A 20555-nucleotide genomic window follows, 5' to 3' on the forward strand; every position below is an offset into this window, starting at 1 on the left:
GAAATGAAAATAACACTGCGAAGGTGCTGACTCACTGGTCTGGAATCTGGATTTTAAGCACCTAGCTGAACAGGCTGGCAACGGCCCCTCCCATTCCTTCCCACAACCGCATATAAGGAATTCCTCATGAAGGAGACCTTTGGTAGACTTTATTCCGAATTCCCTTTTGAAAAGCCAGGAGGTAATTCCGTCCATCCCCAGAGAAAACTTCAACAGCAATAGGCTGAAATGGAGAGAGAAAGTAAACGATGAAACAGATCACAAGAAACACACTAACTTTCCCACTGTCAAGTTCTACAATGCTGAGGAATTTCTTGACTGGAAAATAGTTTAGACTCATGAATTCTCTGTAATATTAAGCCATGCAATCAAAGAATTTTCTTATTCTGCTTAAAATTAAAGAAATCTTTAAAAACAGAATGATAAATAGTAACTTAAAAATTATGTTCTTAAAATGAGGATGTACTTTTTATATGAAAAAACAAAATGTTCACTTGAAGACTAGAGAGAGAGATGCATAACGAAGGCAGCACCAGAATCCAGACTGTGTTTAAGAAAACACAGATGCATCCTAAAGTGCCGAGACCCTTGGGATGCTCGTCTCTAGGGAAGCAACATGGACGCTACAGTTATCACAACACCGAGTCATTTAAAGTGATACATTTTTGGAACTGAAAAAGGGGGGAAACATTAAGTGTGCCGCCACCTCACCTGCAGGAGATACCTCCTCTTATGCACCTCCTTGATGTCTTCGTAGGCAAAGATGCTGCACGTCCGCTTGAGCTGGCTGGGGCCCTGCCTGGCTCCCCGAGGGATGATTGGTTCGTGCATACTACAAGAAGCCACGAGAAAAGGAAGCAAATAAAACACAAAAGTGGGTAGATAAACTCAGGGATCAACGAAGCATACGCCATTTCCAACATAAGACCAGGAGGGGAGACAATATATCAGAACTTTCCGTTAGAAATATGATTAAGAGAATAATCTACCATCTCCCGGTGAACAAGGAAATCCCTTTGAAGATCACAACTCAAACATTTATTTTTGTTAGGACTAGCCTTTCTATCAAACAGCAAGGGATCTAGGCCAACAACATACTCGGGGAGTCCCCAAAACATTTTATTTCTTTCCAGATCAGAATAAAAAGAAAGGACTTAAAATATTTTAATATAGACCTAACTTTATACCAGGAGTCACAGAACATGGCTTTACTTGATTTTTTCAAGAGCCACGAAACATAATTACCAAGTTTTTTTATACAAAAGAAGGGCTCATGAAAGTCATGATGTGCCCGTGACTGGTGAAGAAAGCGTCTGCAGTATCCTCTAGGAACACAGAGAGACCCTGCCTCATTAACAGGAGTGTTAGGTGCTCAGAATGCTGACGCACGAGACAAAATGTGTGTTCTGACCACAAAGTGATTGTTAGCCGCGGTTACCCCGCGACCGGGAGAAGGGAAGGAAGATGGAGAAGAGCTCGGCTAGCGAGGCATTCCGTGTGGGCTTCCGTCCCCCCACTTCCAGGTCCTCCGAGTACAAGAGTTGGTTTTTGGTTTAGTGTTGTTCTTGAATGTGTTCCTACCGTGAGTGCACGTGTTTAGGTGTGTACATGTGTGTAGTGTATATGCACACGGGCATGCTGCAGGCACAGCGGAGGACTTCAGGAGGACATTAGGCGCTACTTCACTCCCTGCCTCATTCCTTTGAGACAGGGTCTTTCACCGAGCCCTAGCAATTTCCCTACTTGGTCCCCACAGCACTGGGAAAACAGGTGCCTGTGTAGCCATGCTTGTGTTTTTATGTGGGTGCTGGGGATCAGAGCTCATGCTTGGGTAGCAAGCGCCTTTACCCCCTTAGCCATCTCCCCACTCTGTGTCGGTAATTTCACAGGTGATCTTACAAATTCAGAATGATCTTATGAACATATAGGTGCGCTAGTTAGTCAGCTGCCACAGCTGGAGCCATCTGGAAAGATGGAATCTCAACTGTGAAAACATGTCCGGAAGAGTGGTCTGTGTGGAATTTTCTTGATTAATGATTTCTGTGGGAAGGGCCAGCTCAGTGTGGGCGGTGCCATCCCCTGGGCAGGTAGGTGGTCCTAGGTTGTCTAAGAAAACAAGTTGAGTGAGGCTTGGGGAGTAAGCCAGTAACAGCTCTCCTCCATGGTGCCTGCCCTGTCTTCCCTCAATGAGGGATTCTGACAGGGAAATGAAAGGCAAATTAACCCTTTCCTCCCCAAACCGCTTCTGGTTATGCTGTTTATCACAGCAAGAGAGCAACTAACTAAAACACTAGGTTAACAACGACGACTGCCACTTGGAATCTAATGCTAATAATGAAAAGACATAAAATGGAATACCACCTGATGAACAAGCACCCTTTTCTTTAGTGGAAACAGCAGTATTGGCCTGAGGCACAAATGAACTGGGAGATAACGTTACTTAGGACACAGGCTTGGGATTAAAAAGAAATACTGCAAATGTATTTTCTGTCATCTAAAGGCAGCTTTACTTCGTGTCTCTTCATTCATTTACTTACTTTGGAGGTAAAGTCTCAATGTCTCTTATTTCTCTGGTTGCTGTCATGGTAAATCCATCAATCACATAAAAATGCTCTTTACCAAAAAGCAGCAGCCCCTCACTGGTATCCAGGCCCTGGACTCGAGCACAGCGGTACATGTGCTGAATCTATAAAGAAAGTCACAAATATTCTTTCTTTAACTTTAATTTTTTTTTGGCTAATTTCTCTCTTGTTACTGTTACAGTAAGCCCCAAGCTAAGCATGTTAAACCCCAGTTCAAGCAAGCAAAGACACAGCTTACACTCACTTCCACTTGCAGATGCCTTTAGCGATAGGAGACAGACATTCACCCACATCATCCACTTAAGACCACACCCAACTTAGGACCCGTCTCCTATGCTAGGAGCACCTGTGTTAGAGTCTGTAAGTGAGAAATCAGGTAGCTGAGGCTCTTGCTCTCGTGGAGGGCACAGAGTAAAGTCTGGCAGAGCCGAGGGTTGGAATATGCACATGGAAAGATCAGGACAGGCAAGACGACACTCGGCACACGTTCGCTAGGCCTGTGAGTGGCAGGAAAGCTCCAAGCTCTGCTGCTCACACGTCTGTAGATTTGCTCAGGGGGTCTGAATTTCTTGGAGCCTCTGCTTGCTGCTTTATTTCTAACATAAGCATGGGCTTGCTGTGAGGCTGAAGTGAGATAAAGCCTAGCACCACGTAAGAACTGCCGGCTCTCTTCTCTTCCAGAACTCACTCTTTCTCCAGATCCTCCCAGGAGCTACAATGGCTGAATGTGTCCCCACCTGGTCCCAGACTCTGCCAGGCTGTAAGGCCACTGGGGAAAGCCCAGCTTGGCAGGTGTTCGTCCCTCACAGGGTAGGTTACTGCGGCTCTCTGTGTGGGCACAGTTCCTTTCCAAAGGCTAGCAAACATTCCTTCTTGCTGCAACTGATTTCAAGTCAGAGGGAGAAGTCAGCAACTAAATCAAAGTGGAACAAAGGCCAAGCAAATGTGAGCTTGAATGTAGTTCCTGCAGCATTCAGATGTGAAATGATTGCAGGAGAAAATGTACTCATGAGAGTGAAAGTTTGAGAAATAAACAGAAAAGTCCAAGTTGGTTCCCGGCGGGTAGGGAGTCAGCACTAGAAAGGAAAAAATGATTCCCAAGGACACAAAGTTCTATGTGGAGTGGAGGGTGAGTTTTAGTGACGACCTTGTTATGGTGAGGTGATGTACTTCTTAGCTTGACTAAATATTTCTATGTTTATAGACAGGAACACCGCATTGTATCCTAAAGATGTACACAACTATTTGTCAATTAGAAACAAAATTTAAAGATGAAAGCATTAATATATTTTCTTAAATATCTAAGTATAAGTCAATTTTATTGCACATCTGAATCATTTCAATAATAAAAGAAGTTTGTGGTGGTGGTGCACACCTTTAATTCTAGCACTAGGAAGGCAGAGGCAGGTGGATCTCTGAGTTAGAGGCCAGCCTTGTCTACATGGAGAGTTCCAGGACAGCCCCAGCTATGCTGAGAAAGCCTGCCTCGAAAAAGCCAATAAATAAACAAAGGAGTGGGCTGTTTGTAGGGAAACCCAGACATTAAAAATTATTTTAATTTTTTGAAACGTAAGTCTCATGTATGCCAGTGTGGTAGTTTGAAAGAAAATGGCCCCCAAAGGGAGTGGGGCTATTCAGAGGTGTGCTTTGTTGAAATAGGTATGGCCTTGTGGGAGGAAGTGTGTCACAGTGGAGGTGGGCTTTGATGTCTCATATGTGCTCAAGCCACACTCAGTGTCCCAGACCACTTCCTGTAGTCTGTGGGTCAAGATGTAGGACTCTTAGCTCCTTCTCCAGCACCATACAGGTCTGTATCCTGCCATGTCACACTATGAAGATAATGGACTAAACTTCTGAAATCGTAGGTCCCCAATTCGATGGTTTCCTTTATGAAAGTTGCTGTGGTCATGGTGTCTCTTCATAGCAATAGAACCCAAAAACAGCCAGGTTGGCCTCGAAATCCTTTGGCAGCCAAGGATGACCCTGAACTCCAAAGCCTCCCACCTATACCTCCTCAATGCTATGATTCCAGCCTATACCACTTTATCCCATTTATTCAGGACTGGGGATTGAACCTAGGAATTCCTATATGCTAGGTTAGGCACTCAACCAAATGAGCCATATCCCAAGGCATAAACATGTATAAATTTGTTTTCCCTGTGGTGCTGGTGATGAAACCCAAGGCTCCATGCATGTTAGACACCTATTCCACCACTGATCTCTGCCCTCAGCTTCTCGACTTACTTAAAATAACTACTGCAATGTAAATGGGGGGGAGGAGGAAAATGGGGCGACGGGAAGAGATGGACATCATAGGCACATGAGCTTTCTGAGTTTCCAAACGTTAAGAACACAGCAAGATAACAGCATCCAGGTGAAGATGCTGAACACTCCAGGCCACAGGAGCCTCCCTCTCAAGCTATCTTCTGAAAGGATGTATTTTCATAGTTACATGTTTTTTTTCTTTTTATAATTTCATTCAAAATTATTCAGAGCACATATCTGAACAGTGTTGTTTTAATTATACATCAGCTTCTCATTACTACTTCTTGAAGTAGGTTAGATCTCAGGGGCTATATCAAGACTTAATACAACAGGCAAAAATAAAAATAGCCTTTGATAAGGGTGATATTCAAATTCATGACACAGTAACCAATTTATCTACCTTCCTTCCTGTAGCTAATTACTAGAGGAAGGGTTGTTGGTCTATTATGATTGGAATTGTATAAGGTAATGGGATGTGGATAAGAAACAGTGCCTGAGTGTAAACACACCATCAGGAAGAGAAGATACAGGAGCAAATGATTACAGTGAGCGGATACGCTATGGTACCCAACAGATGGGCAGTCTACAAGCGTCTAAGGGAGGCTGAGCAGGCAAGTTTGCTATGTGGGCTCCAGACTTCTGGACTGATGGACACACAGGAGTTACTAGCCTAGATATTACAGCAGTGAAGGGAAGGTGGGGGGAATCGTCAGAAGAAACAGTACGAGCCAAGTTCAGAGCTAAAACCACGGTGCGTGCAAGGCGTGCACGCTGTAGGCAGACAGAACAGGGAGGCATGGCCGCCAGCTTCCTGTGAGGGCACTGATGAGCTGGTGTGTAGTTTGTACGTGCTGACTAGAGTTCTGGAGATGCAGAGGGAAAGGTGCATCAAGCCCGGACGGCTTGCCTGCAGATGGACTGCTTAGGGCTGTGGAGAGCTGTGGTCTAAGAAGGCCACTGGGGAAGAGTGAAGCGGGGTCAGCCGTGAACTCGGGTCCTGATCAGAGTCTGCACTGTCGAGGGCAGGGAGGGCAGAACCCGCATTCACCCTGGGCTCTCCTGCCTTGTCTGCGATGCTGCGTCAGCACACCCCCTCCTCAGGAGCACAGTACCTTCTCCCCTTCCTCCAGCAGGCGCAGCAAGGTGGCATTGTCTGTTTTCTCCTCCTCCTCTATGGAGCTGCTCTCAGCAATCTGGTCTTGTAGCTGCTCCTGGGTCTCCTCGTCTCCCCCATCAGGTGCAGACCGAGAGCGTTTCAGGGGAGGCTTCACCAGGCCTACATACAGAAACCAACAGGGCCACAAGGGGAACAGTTGAGTTTCCGAGTTAGCTATGGGTGTTTGGGTGGCCTCCACAGGCCCACGGGCTAAAGCTTCGATCCTCGGTATGGTGCTGGGGGTGGGGGTGGAATTTTCAGAGTGGGGCCTAGTAGGAAAAACTAGGTCATTAGGAGACACACCCTGGAAAGGGGTATTTAGACCCCGCCCCTTCCTATCTGTTTTGTGGCTGCCATGAGGTGAGCAGCTTTGCTCTCCCATGTGGTACCTGCTGTCTTGCCACAGACCTCAGAACGACAGTGGCCACAACAGAAGCCTCTAAGACCTCTACTCTCTCTGAGTCTACCTGTCCTGCAGTACCACAGCAGCTCCCTCACACACAGTCCCTGTTGTACAGTCTATAAGAGAACTCTGGAGAGAACAGACCAGCAGCAGCGTTCCAGGGTCAGCAGCACAGGCTTGGGAATTAAATCCTGCACAACTCTGGGAAGTTATTGCCTTCTGTGAACCATGGTTTTCTCCATTATAAAACTGGGAGGATTCTGTCTAGCTCAGAGGTTTGCTGGAGGGGTAAATCTGGTAATGAATGTGAAGACCTTGGGACCACGATCTCACATAGTCAATTCTCAGGGAAGTCAGATGCTGAGTGTAACTAGTGGCAAGATCGCGTTGTTTACAGACAAGTAGCACTGGGGAGGCACTGTGAGTGAATGGTAAATGACAAGTCACTGTCACACACATAAGGATGGCATAACACAACGCATTATAACTCACTTAGAGGGCTCATGGTGGCCGTGCCACCTCATTGAAAGTAGGAATGTGATTCTTCATACATGAATGAAATTAGCCAAGCAATGGGCCATGAGGAACGGGAATAGAACTCTTTAACAACATAGGAAGAGATCATTAATTTGTAGATTAATTAAGAAAATGCTTTATTGCTTGTACTTGCATAATTTCATAAAAAATCACATTTGAAGAAATAAAAATAAGTGAGATCCTAAAATATTAGATGTTCTTAAAAATGTACTATAAATCATATATTCAGTGTCTTCATATTCCTTATTTGTACCATCAAAAGTGACAGTATACTTGCTACCAACACAGTAACTAGCATTTGGGGACGCGTAAGTGACCCTGCTGAAAGTCTTGTCCACTGAACACTGGTGAGCAGAGGCTCCAGCAGAGTATGAACAGTCAGGAGACAAAGCCTCTGAGAACACCCATTGAGGGGCGGGGCTTCTGGCCGCGTTACTTTCAGGTTAACGAGTCACAACCTCCAACTCCAAGTCTAGTGTAACTTGTTGGATACAATTAGTTTTTAATCCATTGGATGTAAGGCTTAGTTTTCTTTTCTCAAATTAATTTTAAGTGTTTTGACTGCATGCATGTCCGTACATCATATGAGTGCCTGATGTCCACAGAGGCCGGAAGGGAGCGTCGGATCCCCTAGAAGTGGAGTTACAGATGGCTGCTAGCCACTATATGCATGCTAGGAATCAAACACGGGTCCTCTGGAAGAGCAGCCAGAGCTTTTAACCACTCAGCCATCTCTCCAGCTCTGAAGTTTAGTCTTAATTTATTGACAATTTTAATCTACTTGCTTTCAATTTTAAAATTTTTAATTAAAATTCTTAATTTATACTTCAAGGCTTAGTTTTAGGAAAAAAGTTTTGAGTTTGTAGTCATTCAGACACTTAAAAAGTGAAAACAAAGGATTAATTTATGGATTCTATACATATTAGGTCTTCCTTTTATTCTAGGAACGGGTCAATGGAATAAGGGGGAAAAAAGAATCTGTGGCTAGAGAGAGCGTTCAGTTGGTAAAGTGCTAAGCAAGGACCTGAATGACCGGTAGCCCACGCATATCAAACTGTATAATGTTGCACACTTGTAGTCCCAGCACTGGTGTGGCTGAGACAGGAGCATTCCCAGGACTTGCTGGCAGTCAGCCTAGCAGAATCAGTGAACAATGACAGAGATCTCAGAGAACATGGTGGATAGCTTCTGAAGAGCTCCAACTGTGGATGACCTCAGGCTTTCACGTGCATGAACACACACGTGTACTTGCACCACACATAACTGTGTATCCGTGCACATTCACACACCACACAGAATGAAACGATCCCTGCCTTTGAGAAAACTCACACATTTAAACGAGATAAGCAGCAGTGAGGACGAAACCACTGTGCCTTGTGTGTGAGAGAAGCAAAGCTCCATCCCTGGGCAGGATCAGGACAAGGGCCAGAGTAGGATGTGAGGACGGGACCTGTTAGGTGTGCTGTAGGGAGGGACTTAACCACAGATTCGGGGAAACAGGTGGCCTTCCAGAGGCTAAATTTGAGATGACTCCCTGCAGCTACATTGATGATATATCTAATAATGGTTTTAATTTTGTAATTATTTATTTAGCTGCTTGAAGTCAGGTTTCTCTGAGTGCTTTGCCAAATACAATGAAAAGTTATTGAGCCAATGGCTATATGACTGACCTATACATCTACAGGGAATAGATCCAGTCTCTAGTTCTCATTCATACACCAATCCTGTGAGTCAAGTGGATATAGACATGTTTATAGTTGGACCCCTGTTTGCAAATGCTCATATTTTCATATGAAGTCACATGGAAGGAATGCTCCAAAATGATTTAAATGAAAAATCAAAGAGGAAGCCTACCTTTGACCTTGGCAATGGTGTCTTCTCCATGCTCTGGTTCTTGCTGGGTGGCTTCCCCTTCTGAACTCTCTACAATAGCATCCTGAACAATAGCTGGGTTCCCAGAGGCCAGGCGTAAGTAGTATTCTTTACTGTCATAACTTACAGCTCTCCTGTACCGAGCAGGTTTCTAAGAAAGAACCAGAGAAAATGACTCAGAGTTATTTTCAACAAGTACAATGCAAGCTTGTCAAGACTTCTCTGCGTTCCTATTGTACACAGGATTTGCTTAGACTAGATGACGAAACACTAAATACACAGACTTCTGGGTTAAGTTGCTCCATTAAAAACTCCACAGTCTGTGAAATGACAATATATTGAACAATATTGGCAGTTTTGTTCTTCCAAGAGAAAGAGGCCATGTTTAACCAAATAGCATTTCTGGGCTGGTGAAGCTCCTTGTCAGTTCTGTGCATGCTGACCTTCCGGGGCAGTAGAGGAAAGCATGCCCATCATGAAGAGCGGTGGGTTGCAACAGGGCTGTCCAGTCTGAGGGGACGGAAGGGCGCTTGTCCCCTTGGGACAGTCTCAAGTATTTCCTTCAGGAGCTAGCAGGGAGAGCAAGAACTGTGTGGTGCCTTTCCGTGGACCTGGGTTACAGGACTCTGGACACAGCCCACACCTACCCACTTCTGCAGCCTGACTAGGCACAGAAGACACAGTCAACACTAGGGGGCACTCTCTGGCTGGCCTGCGAGATGAGCTGGTACCTCCTATCTGTATTATTGTCCAGTACTAACTGGTAACATCTAACTAAAGAACAGACATAACTTCATTCTGATGAAGAAACGGATACCTAGAGATTCAATATTCTGGATACAACAGAATATTTCGTTCACAGAATAATCTTTATCCTAAAGAGTTTTCCAATTGACCTAAACTTGTTTTCCTTCTTGATATCATAAACAAGGACAAAGTAATGGCTCAGAATTTCTAAAAATGTGTATGAATGTAGAGTGCTAAAATCACGACTAGACTCAGGCTTCAGACTAAAGATTCCAAAAAATGAGGAATCTGAAACATGCTTCCTCTTCAGAGAGCATTTCATTTCTCCTTTGTTATAAGTAAGAATATTCAATCTTTTTTTTTTAATCCTATTTTTTTTCACATTCTTGTAACTGATTTCCACTTAGAATGGAAAACAAGCGTCTGGGTGGGGGAGATATTTAGGCTGAAATACTGAACAGATTTCCAGACAGGCGATACCTAACTGAAGCCTCAATGGGCTTCTTTTTTTAATTTGAGGTGTGGGGCCGGGGAAGTGAGATCTGTAAGCACACTGGGGAGGGCCACACAGTACGTGGAGACGGAAAACATCACACCACCCTGGAAAGACTCAGAAGATGCTGAATGACCTCACAGGAGTGGGAAGTCCAGCTGCTGGGCACACTAACAAGGAAAACAGTGTTCTTTTTCAATCAAAGAAGACAACAAACAGTACCTTTATGGTTCTTCTGTATGAAGCAAAACGATCACATTAAACTCAAAACTGCTTATACTTTATTAACGCGGAGAAAAAGTTAGTAGACGGCAAGGAGCAGGAGGGGGTCACCGTAGCAACCCCGCCCAAACTGCTAACATTGTAACAGATGATGGCCTCGTTAGTGATGGGCAAGAGAATGGATTAATGGATGCAGATTGGGTTACTGTCTTTTCCCAAAAGGTGTTGGGGTCCATTTTCCTATCTATATTAAAAGTACTGAAGCCGGGCGGTGGTGGCGCACGCCTTTAATCCCAGCACTCGGGAGGCAGAGCCAGGCGGATCTCTGTGAGTTCAAGGCCAGCCTGGTCTCCAAAGCGAGTTCCAGGAAAGGCGCAAAGCTACACAGAGAAACCCTGTCTCGAAAAACCAAAAAAAAAAAAAAAAAAAAAAAAAAAAAAAAAAAAAAAAAAAAGTACTGAATCTTTTTGGAAAACAAACAAACAAAATGAAAAATGTATACCAATTAAAAACGTGATCATACACTTGGTTTTTAGATTAATTTCTTCTGACTGTAAAGCGATTTAATAGTCTTGCCCCCTCAGCATTTAAAGTAATTACAGTATATTTTAGAACGCTGAGGGTGCCTGGCTGCCCATTACTAACATGCCTCACAACTGGTTAGTCACGAGCGAAGCAGCATATGTCGGGTGGTGAGAGCCCCGCCTGTTAGTGAGCAGCAGAAACCCCTGCCAAGAGTGCCCAGGACAGCCGAGGACAGGAGGATGTCTCCGCACAACGGACAGCCCGCCTTCCACCCGAGAGAACTCACACAAGACTCGTCAGTCTTCAACGTTAGTTAGTCTGCTACCATCTACCGTGCACTAAGAACAAAGCTGCAGGTAGTCTGCATTCTTTTGAGGTAATTGTGTTTTACCTTCTGAGCAATGACATCATCGGGTGTCTCGGGTTGTTTACTTGGGACCTCAGACTGAAAACAGGGTATTAAGTATAGACACATGAGGGGAAAAAAGCATATAAACATATCAAAACCAAAATCTTCTTGAGGACCACAGACATACAGATGATGTACTCAGCTCAAAGGGAATTAACGTGATCTACTCAGCTATTTACACAACCACTGAGCCTCTGTGGTTATTTCCTTCATGACCATGATCAGGGTTTTAAGTAAAATTGAAACATACCACAAGTTTCAGTACCCTCGATTGACAGACAAAAGTCACAAACAAAACTTCAGCAGGGCTGTTATCATGGATGACTTTACAAGACTTCAAAATAAAAAAACAAAACACAAAGGCCAAGAAACAGAACCATGTGCTAGCTTGTGTCTTCCATATTTCTTCCCCCCACATTCTCCCAGACCCGTGTCGTAACAACTCATGCGACTTAAGCTATCATCTACAATACCTGTACACATAAAACCAGGGCTGACTGACTGACATCCACCCTGCCTCAGAAGCCCAAACACAGTCCCTTCACTGTCTTATAGACAGAAGCTGGGAAAAGCAGGAGCAGGTGGATGGTATCACCAGCCCAAATAAAAGCTTTTCTGAAAAGTACTTTAGAAGAATTAGCAGTTGCCTGATTGACAAGAGGCAATTCTGCTGGGCACATGGTGTAGTTTCTATGCAGAAACAGCCAGCTAAGGGAGGAAACAGTCCACCTACAGGGAGGAAACAGTCACCTACAGGGAGGAAACAGTCCACCTACAGGGAGGAAACAGTCACCTACAGGGAGGAAACAGTCACCTACAGAGAGGAAACAGTCCACCTACAGGGAGGAAACAGTCACCTACAGGGAGGAAACAGTCAGCTACAGGGAGGAAACAGTCAGCTACAGGGAGGAAACAGCCACCTACAGGGAGGAAACAGTCAGCTACAGGGAGGAAACAGTCACCTACAGGGAGGAAACAGCCACCTACAGAGAGGAAACAGTCCACCTACAGGGAGGAAACAGTCACCTACAGGGAGGAAACAGTCACCTACAGAGAGGAAACAGTCCACCTACAGGGAGGAAACAGTCCACCTACAGGGAGGAAACAGTCCACCTACAGGGAGGAAACAGCCACCTACAGGGAGGAAACAGCCACCTACAGGGAGGAAACAGTCAGCTACAGGGAGGAAACAGTCCACCTACAGGGAGGAAACAGTCCACCTACAGGGAGGAAACAGTCAGCTACAGGGAGGAAACAGTCAGCTACAGGGAGGAAACAGTCACCTACAGGGAGGAAACAGTCAGCTACAGGGAGGAAACAGTCCACCTACAGGGAGGAAACAGTCAGCTACAGGGAGGAAACAGTCACCTACAGGGAGGAAACAGCCACCTACAGAGAGGAAACAGTCCACCTACAGGGAGGAAACAGTCCACCTACAGGGAGGAAACAGTCACCTACAGGGAGGAAACAGTCAGCTACAGGGAGGAAACAGTCACCTACAGGGAGGAAACAGTCACCTACAGAGAGGAAACAGTCCACCTACAGGGAGGAAACAGTCCACCTACAGGGAGGAAACAGTCACCTACAGGGAGGAAACAGTCACCTACAGGGAGGAAACAGTCACCTACAGAGAGGAAACAGTCCACCTACAGGGAGGAAACAGTCCACCTACAGGGAGGAAACAGTCCACCTACAGGGAGGAAACAGCCACCTACAGGGAGGAAACAGCCACCTACAGGGAGGAAACAGTCAGCTACAGGGAGGAAACAGTCCACCTACAGGGAGGAAACAGTCCACCTACAGGGAGGAAACAGTCAGCTACAGGGAGGAAACAGTCAGCTACAGGGAGGAAACAGTCACCTACAGGGAGGAAACAGTCAGCTACAGGGAGGAAACAGTCCACCTACAGGGAGGAAACAGTCAGCTACAGGGAGGAAACAGTCACCTACAGGGAGGAAACAGTCAGCTACAGGGAGGAAACAGTCACCTACAGGGAGGAAACAGCCACCTACAGGGAGGAAACAGTCACCTACAGGGAGGAAACAGTCAGCTACAGGGAGGAAACAGTCACCTACAGGGAGGAAACAGTCACCTACAGGGAGGAAACAGTCAGCTACAGGGAGGAAACAGTCAGCTACAGGGAGGAAACAGTCACCTACAGAGAGGAAACAGTCAGCTACAGGGAGGAAACAGCCAGCTACAGGGAGGAAACAGTCAGCTACAGGGAGGAAACAGTCAGCTACAGGGAGGAAACAGCCAGCAGGCCTTCCGAGCCCTCCTGTCCTCCAGGACTCCCGTCTGAGGCTCCTATCTTTACTTCCTTGTGGTAATCCCGTCCTACCAGGGTCCCTTCCCTAGGCAGAGCAGACCCTGGGTAGGGGCAGACTTTCAAGTATTTCACATGGTTTCAGTGAATCTTGCACTTTAGAAGACAATGAAAAGTGCCTCACACCAGAGAATCACCGTAAACTACATGGCAGTATTCCTACATCAGGACCGGTCTGGGTGCAATGTACGGTAAACACTGTCAAACTCACTGAACTGACAACAGAAAGAACGACTGTCTCCGTTGTCAGTTCTGTTTTTTGAGACAAGGTCTCATTCCACAGCTCTGGTGGGCAGGACATTCACTATGTGGACTACACTGGCTCAGGACAATCCTCCAGCCTCTGCTTTCCCAAATCCTGGAGGGCGGAGCCGCCATACCCAGCAGTAAGTAAAACCACTCTAAAGGCAAAAGTCTGGTTCTAAAATTCAACCCTGAGAAAGAAAGAAGGGGGTCAAGTGTGTAACTCAGCGGTACGGCAACAGAGCAGACCTGGGCTTGATCCTAACGCTTGTGAACTTCAATGGGTGTAAGATTTACCCCAACAAAAAGTTATAAAAACACTGAACCCAAATTAATAATAACAGAACTGTTTTAACATGTGATCAATATTGAAATTAATAAAGAGAAAAAACCCTGCAGGATAGAAACATGATAAGTACAACAACATGGACCAGGTACTAGTCTCGAAACTCTGTATCTGCTGTCTGTTCTAGTACAGAGCCCCAGCCGGAAGTGGGCAGTATACACCCAACATATGTACAAGTCAGTGCTGCGTTCCACACTTGCTCATCCACTCTTGACTGAGCTGACTTTTAATAGTGAGTCCAGAAGTGAACGGCAAACATGAATACCACGCCAACAAGCTGGCATTACCACAATTCCCTTTACACAGAAAAAGTATACTAAATTATTATTATAATTATGGTCATACAGAAATTTTTCACTCAAAATTTCTAGATAATTTTATACCTCTTAACTTTACTATCTCTAAAACATGCTGGTGATGGATTTTCCCAAATGAGCCATTTACTTTCGAGTCCTAGGAGATCTACACGAAAATATCTATGAGGCAGCTACCGGAGACTCCCTTAGTCAGAAAGGGAAATGTAAAATAAGTCAGCTTCCTGCCTGGAGCTACCCCATGTTAACAGGTGTGCAGCTAGTACTTACCACACTGATGTCTGCAAAGAACAGCAGATTTATTTGAAGTTCTTAATTTGAAAAACAAGAAGCCTATACAATTAAAACTAGTGTGGTATTTAATGATGCATTTTAAATGGCAAAATACAACCTACCTTAATTTTTAAGATACTTAGTTATTTCGTGTGTAAGTGTGTGCATGCGCATGTGTGCATGTGTACCATCACATGCATCCCAGTGCATGTGTGCAGGACACAGGACACCTTGCCAGAGTTAGTTCTCTCCTTCCGTGAAGGTTCAGGGATTGAACCCAGGTCATCAGTTTTTTGGTAAGCACCTTTACGTGCTGAGCCACCTTGCCAGGCCAGGATCTTGTTTTCTAGACTGAGGACTCAAAGTTATGAGTCGGGGTTTTTCATCTCCTCATAACTTATGCTGACTTCCTAACATCGGCTGAGGATACATAATCCACACAGCACCACCACACAATGCAGCTCCTTGTATTACGGGAAGTGCTCCCCCCACCCCCCTCCTCAAACAGTCACTGTGCAGAGAGGGTTGGTTTTGACTGAGTTCTTCCAAAACAGTAGTTATTTAGGTTTGCTTGTTAGAATAATTTTAGTTGACAAGATTTAAAAGCTTTCAAGCCTGTGGCACACGACCCACCAAAACATATCGTACGTTCTTGGAAACAAACTTCAAAGTCAGACAAGCAGCTAAACTATTTTAAGATATCGTATGCTGTATTATCAGGGCTGAAGAGCCATCTGGGTGGGGGCTGCAGAGAGGACTCGGCTTCTGTCCCTCACAGCTACATGGTGGCTACAACCATCCATTACTATAGTTGCAGGGAACCTGACCCTCTCTTTCAGCCTCCTAAGATACCAGGCACACACACACACACACACACACACACACACACACACACACACACACAAATACATGCAAGCTAAACACTCATTCAAACAGAATTCACACCTGTGATCTCAGCACTTGGGAAGTGGAGGCAGAAGAGTGGGCATTTGGAGTCAGCTTGGGCTCTACGAGACTCCGTCTCAACCTGCCTCCCCCCAAACAACCTCATTGCCGCTTCCTCAAAGGTTTAATGAACAAGACATAATAAACTACAGAAATAATTACTAATTTATAACAGAAAGATCTAAAATAGAATTAGCTTTTTAATCATCATTGTATTCTTCAGCTTATACAACAGAACAATGTAAACGTTACTTAGAAACAAGACGACAATCACTTCTGATAAACAAGGTCTGCCCTAGCTCCAGCGAAGTCTGTTCTGCCTGTCAACAGTCTCCGGGAGCAGTTTTCTGGTTGATACAACCTGTTAACTGCAAGTGGTTTGGCTGTGTTTTATAAGTTGGGAGGCAATGAATTTAGAAAGTTGAAAGAAGGGTCAAGCGAACTCTATGTCTAAAGACTTACTATGGCTGAAGGCAGAGGTGTACTTACTCTAAGGATATGGAGCTCAAACTTCAGCAGAGCACACTTCGATGGCTCTTTCCAAACCCCACCCCATGGTGTCCTATTTGCATTCCACAGTCCTCCTCTTAGAGGAGAGGCTCTCCCATACCGTGTTAACTACAGGACCCAGAAAACTGGCTCTTACCCTTAGTGGATATCTTTAAATTTTAGTTTTTATTATTTAAGTTAACATACAATCTATCTATCCATCCATCCATCCACCTACCTACCTACCCACCCATCCATACACACACACACACACACACACACACACACACACACACACACACACACACAAATTTATACTTTGCTCATCTTCACATACATTAAACTGACTCTCTCACTTTCTCATACCCTCCAAAATTTCTGGTTCCCTGATAGTAGAAAAACTTCAGACTTAAGAAAATTCTCCTCAATGTTGGCTGACTAGGAAGCAATGAAAAAACAAACCTATAACTTAAAGGTGGCAGAATGGTGGTGGTCCCAGCTCAGCATTTAACTACGAGGCATTCAGCAACAGAGATGAAATCTAGTCAACAATTTCTGTGTAGAATAACTCAAGGGTGATGATGTAGTCTAGCATGGCCTCGAACTCCTGACCCTCCAACCTGTGGCTGCCCGGTGACGTGATTACAGTCCTGCACCACCATACGGAAATGAAGTTGTCATGTGATCTGAGTACTAGGGGGCTGGCTGGTCTAGGCTCATGCTGCACCCTACTCTTTAACAGCTCTAACCTTTCATAAGTTAATTGGTTCCATGTGCGGAACACAAGGGTAATGCTAACTGGACCTCGGAGGGCTCCCGTGAGACTTAGATGAATGAAGCTGCATGTAACTTGCTCTGTGGAGCATCTAACTGACTGCTTTGCAGACACACTCTGGTGCAGCTCACCAACAGGTTGCATGCTCCATATAATAAAAGTGAATGTGCAATGCCTTTTAAAATTACCAGATCTTAAATTATTAAAACTAAAGTAAAATGATTCATTTAGAAAAGTTCACCATATCCCAGGTTAACTTTGGCCTTGAACACGGTATGTGTAACATGTGACACAAACTCTGTATTCTATAATTGTCTCTCCTCCCACCCACTCCTTCACTTGAGGTAAACACGCCAACATTTCTCACCTGCCTTGTGGTTTCTAACACACAATCTGTCTGTCAAAAGCCTGGCTCCATATGGTACATTCTTGCTGGGAATGCTTCTTCAGCTCTCACAGGCTGGTGGGCTCCCCTGCTTGGGTAAAGGTTTAGGTACTGTTCTGGCTAGTCTTATATCAGCCTGACACACAACTAGTGTTGTCTGAAAGGAGGAAATTTCAATTGAGAAAATGCCTCTATAAGATGTGGTTGTAAGGCTTTTTCTTTTCTTTTTTTTTTTTTGGTTTTTCGAGACAGGGTTTCTCTGTGTAGCTTTGCGCCTGTCCTGGAACTCACTTGGTAGCCCAGGCTGGCCTCGAACTCACAGAGATCCGCCTGGCTCTGCCTCCCAAGTGCTGGGATTAAAGGTGTGCGCCACCACCACCCGGCTGTAAGGCTTTTCCTTAATTAGTGATTGATGGGGAAGGGCTCAGCCCATCGTGGGTGGGGCCACTCCTGGGCAGGTGGTCCTGGGTTCAGCAAGCTATGGAAAGTAAGACAGTAAGCAGCACCCTCCACGGCCTCTGCATCAGCTCCTGCCTCCAAGTTCCTGCCCTGTGTGAGTTCCCCTCCTGACTTACTTCAATGAAAAGGACTATGATGTGGAAATGTAAGCCAAATCAACCCTTTCCTCCCCAGCTAGCTTTTAGGTCATGGTGTTTCATTACAGCAATAGAAACCCTAACTACAGACACATATGAACCTTGAATATCTTTGTTTTCCCAATACTGAAGTTTTCATATAATTGTATAAATTAATAAGACTGTTCAAGAAGAAAGTATAAATACAGTAATGTGTATTATAGTTACAAGAAAAAAATAACCCACAAGTGTATGCCTCACTTAAAGCAAAATCCTGAGCTGATTTCATGTTAGGAGAGTGTATCTATGTCATAGCTTAGACTCTTGATTAATTTTGTTGTTAGGCGGTTTCTGCGTGGCACGTATTCTGACTGCCCTCCCTGCACCCTCCTTCCCCCGCTTCCTTGATCCTGCCTGTCCTTTCCCCAGGTTGATGGCTTTCGGATGTATTTTAACTGGGAAGCTCGGCATTTCTGAAAGCAGTTAAAATAAATGAACACTCACTTAAGCATTGTATCAGGTTGCCATAGGCTTTAACCCTTAAGGAATAATTGGAGGAAATAACCAAAATTTAAAGATTACTGCTCTGCTCTCACAAAAACAGGTGCTACAAGAGTCTGCAAAATATGGGGAGGGTGTCGCTGCATTTGCAATGTGTCCACATTGAAGGTACAGTGCTTTAAGACACAGTATGGTGTTCTTGATGGAACTAACAGCTTTGAGAAAAGCAGGGTTTAAAGAACTATTTTCAATAATCTTGATGATCAGTAGAGTCCAAGATCCTTATTCTGTTAAAAAATATGGTTACTCCACATTTGACCACTTTTGTAATGAGCACGTGAAACCCTCACCAGTCCTGAAACATATAATACATTACCATTACCTCTAGTTCCTCTGAGCGTACCAGGTCTGCAAAGCGTAGTCAGTGCCCCGCTACAGCCGGGTCACGCCGGACTGCCTGACTACCATGCTCCCTCTGCTGTGAGCCTGGTTACCTTAGACGCCGCACTGAGGGGAACTCTCTGCATCTCCCTTATTTCCCTCAGCACGTCTCCACATACACCCAGGTGTTAACAGATGACAGCATTCCCTCCCTGTTACAATCTCAGTGTTCATCCGAATGGGATGTTTATCTGCGGATGGACTCTGATGCTGACGCTAAGGCCTGCATTCTAGGCAGCATTAGAACAGGGGTTGAAACCACAGAGTTCAAGATGAATGGAGCCAGGGCTCCCACAAGGGAGACAAAAGCTCCGTGGCAGACACTACTCCCTTAACATTCCCCACTGACGTAATCCTCCTAACAGTCCCATGATGTAGAACTCGTTTCCCAATTTTAAACACAAACATGGAAAACTAAAGAGGTTCTATAACATGTAATGTGTGTCCTGCACCCCTCATGGGATGTCACTGGTTTTGCAGACACCGTCCTCCAGCCACAGTTAACCAACAGGTAACCAGCTAACAAGGAAACATGAGGGTGAGAGCTGGAGAGAGCCATCATAAAGGCGGATGTGTACTCACCGTCACATTTGTCTCCTGCTCTGTTTCCGGCACGTAAGGATAGTGGTTATAGAACATGTCATTGCGCACCATTTTCTTCCTCATTCGGCAGGGCCCCTCTGTCATCTCTAACATCCATTTGTCTAGATGGGAGCCAATGGGGGGACCCCATAATCCTCGCTCCCGCAGCAGCTCACACTCAATCTGGCACCATTCCTCAGTCACGTACTTCAGAGCATTCTGCTGACGCTGCAGGGAAAGAGGCCAGGTTGGTTTCCCAATGAGAAAAACAAAAGCACAAATAACTTGAAATGAAGTTATAATTGGGAAACAAATTCAATCCAATTCATTTCAGTAAATAGAAGTCATATTTTATTTATAGTTTAAGGGAACAAAGCTAAGAGTTTCATGAGAAGTGGGGTTTGCTGTGACCCAAGAATGTGACATTTAAAACAGAGAGCAAACATCACACCCAAAGGTGCCATACACACCACTGCTAGTGTTATCGATGCTCACCTCCTGATATTCCTTGTACTGTGTGTCCACCAGGTCACGCACAACAGCGATGTGTGTAAACATCCACTGGGAAATCTCCTAACAAACCATAAGAAAAGAGACTTAAAATTTTCTTGATTTCTTGGGGAAAAAAATGAGCTAACAGTGCGTGAAATTAGTTCTGAACAGAAGAGTTAAAATCTGGCCAACTAACTCGAAGAGATCCGTGTGGCCTATATTCTTCTTCAGCCAAGTAGGGCGAAGTACACTATAGTCTGATGCTTCCCAGCACCAGTCCCCTTCCCTTTTCCGTAGGGATGGATTCCCAGGGCATTCCCTAATCCCCTTCTGCATACTGGACTCCACCTCAAAGTCCACTTCTCAGAAGCCCAGTGTGGCACACGGAGGATGGGCACATGCCAACTCTTTCAAACCTTCTTCACACTGCCACTGGCTTAAGGGTTGTATGAGGATGAAGGGTTAATGGAGGAGGTACATAAGATTAAAATAAACCAATCACAAGCATTGACAACTAGATGATAAACACTCCTCTGTTACCCCTTAGAATTTCTATATTATCAATGCGAGTATTATTCAAAGTCAGAAAACTGTGAAAAAAACTTAACAGGCTATCGGTCTCTGACTGTCACTTGGGTCCAGTTATGAAATGGATAT

The 20555-nt window shown here is 44.9% G+C and overlaps 1 protein-coding gene across 9 annotated transcripts in view; it reads right to left on the minus strand.

The window, feature by feature from the left end:
* Nucleotides 1-20555, minus strand: part of Wdfy3 (WD repeat and FYVE domain containing 3) — a 250490-nt gene that overhangs the window by 37947 nt on the left and 191988 nt on the right. For 8 of the 9 annotated variants that reach the window (XM_052735532.1, XM_052735528.1, XM_052735531.1 and 5 more), the window contains 8 exons: nucleotides 19902-19979; nucleotides 19407-19634; nucleotides 11194-11247; nucleotides 8798-8966; nucleotides 5960-6123; nucleotides 2538-2686; nucleotides 712-832; nucleotides 138-223 (listed from right to left, as the gene is read on the minus strand). In XM_052735532.1, coding sequence (XP_052591492.1) covers nucleotides 138-223; nucleotides 712-832; nucleotides 2538-2686; nucleotides 5960-6123; nucleotides 8798-8966; nucleotides 11194-11247; nucleotides 19407-19634; nucleotides 19902-19979 — 1049 coding nt within the window. The remainder of the gene's footprint in view (nucleotides 1-137; nucleotides 224-711; nucleotides 833-2537; nucleotides 2687-5959; nucleotides 6124-8797; nucleotides 8967-11193; nucleotides 11248-19406; nucleotides 19635-19901; nucleotides 19980-20555) is intronic. The other variant, XM_052735525.1, reaches the window with a different exon arrangement.

The sequence above is a fragment of the Peromyscus californicus genome, unplaced genomic scaffold, assembly GCF_007827085.1.
Source record: "Peromyscus californicus insignis strain IS unplaced genomic scaffold, ASM782708v3 Scaffold_13__1_contigs__length_99412109, whole genome shotgun sequence".
In the NCBI taxonomy this organism is placed as follows: Eukaryota; Metazoa; Chordata; class Mammalia; order Rodentia; family Cricetidae; genus Peromyscus; species Peromyscus californicus.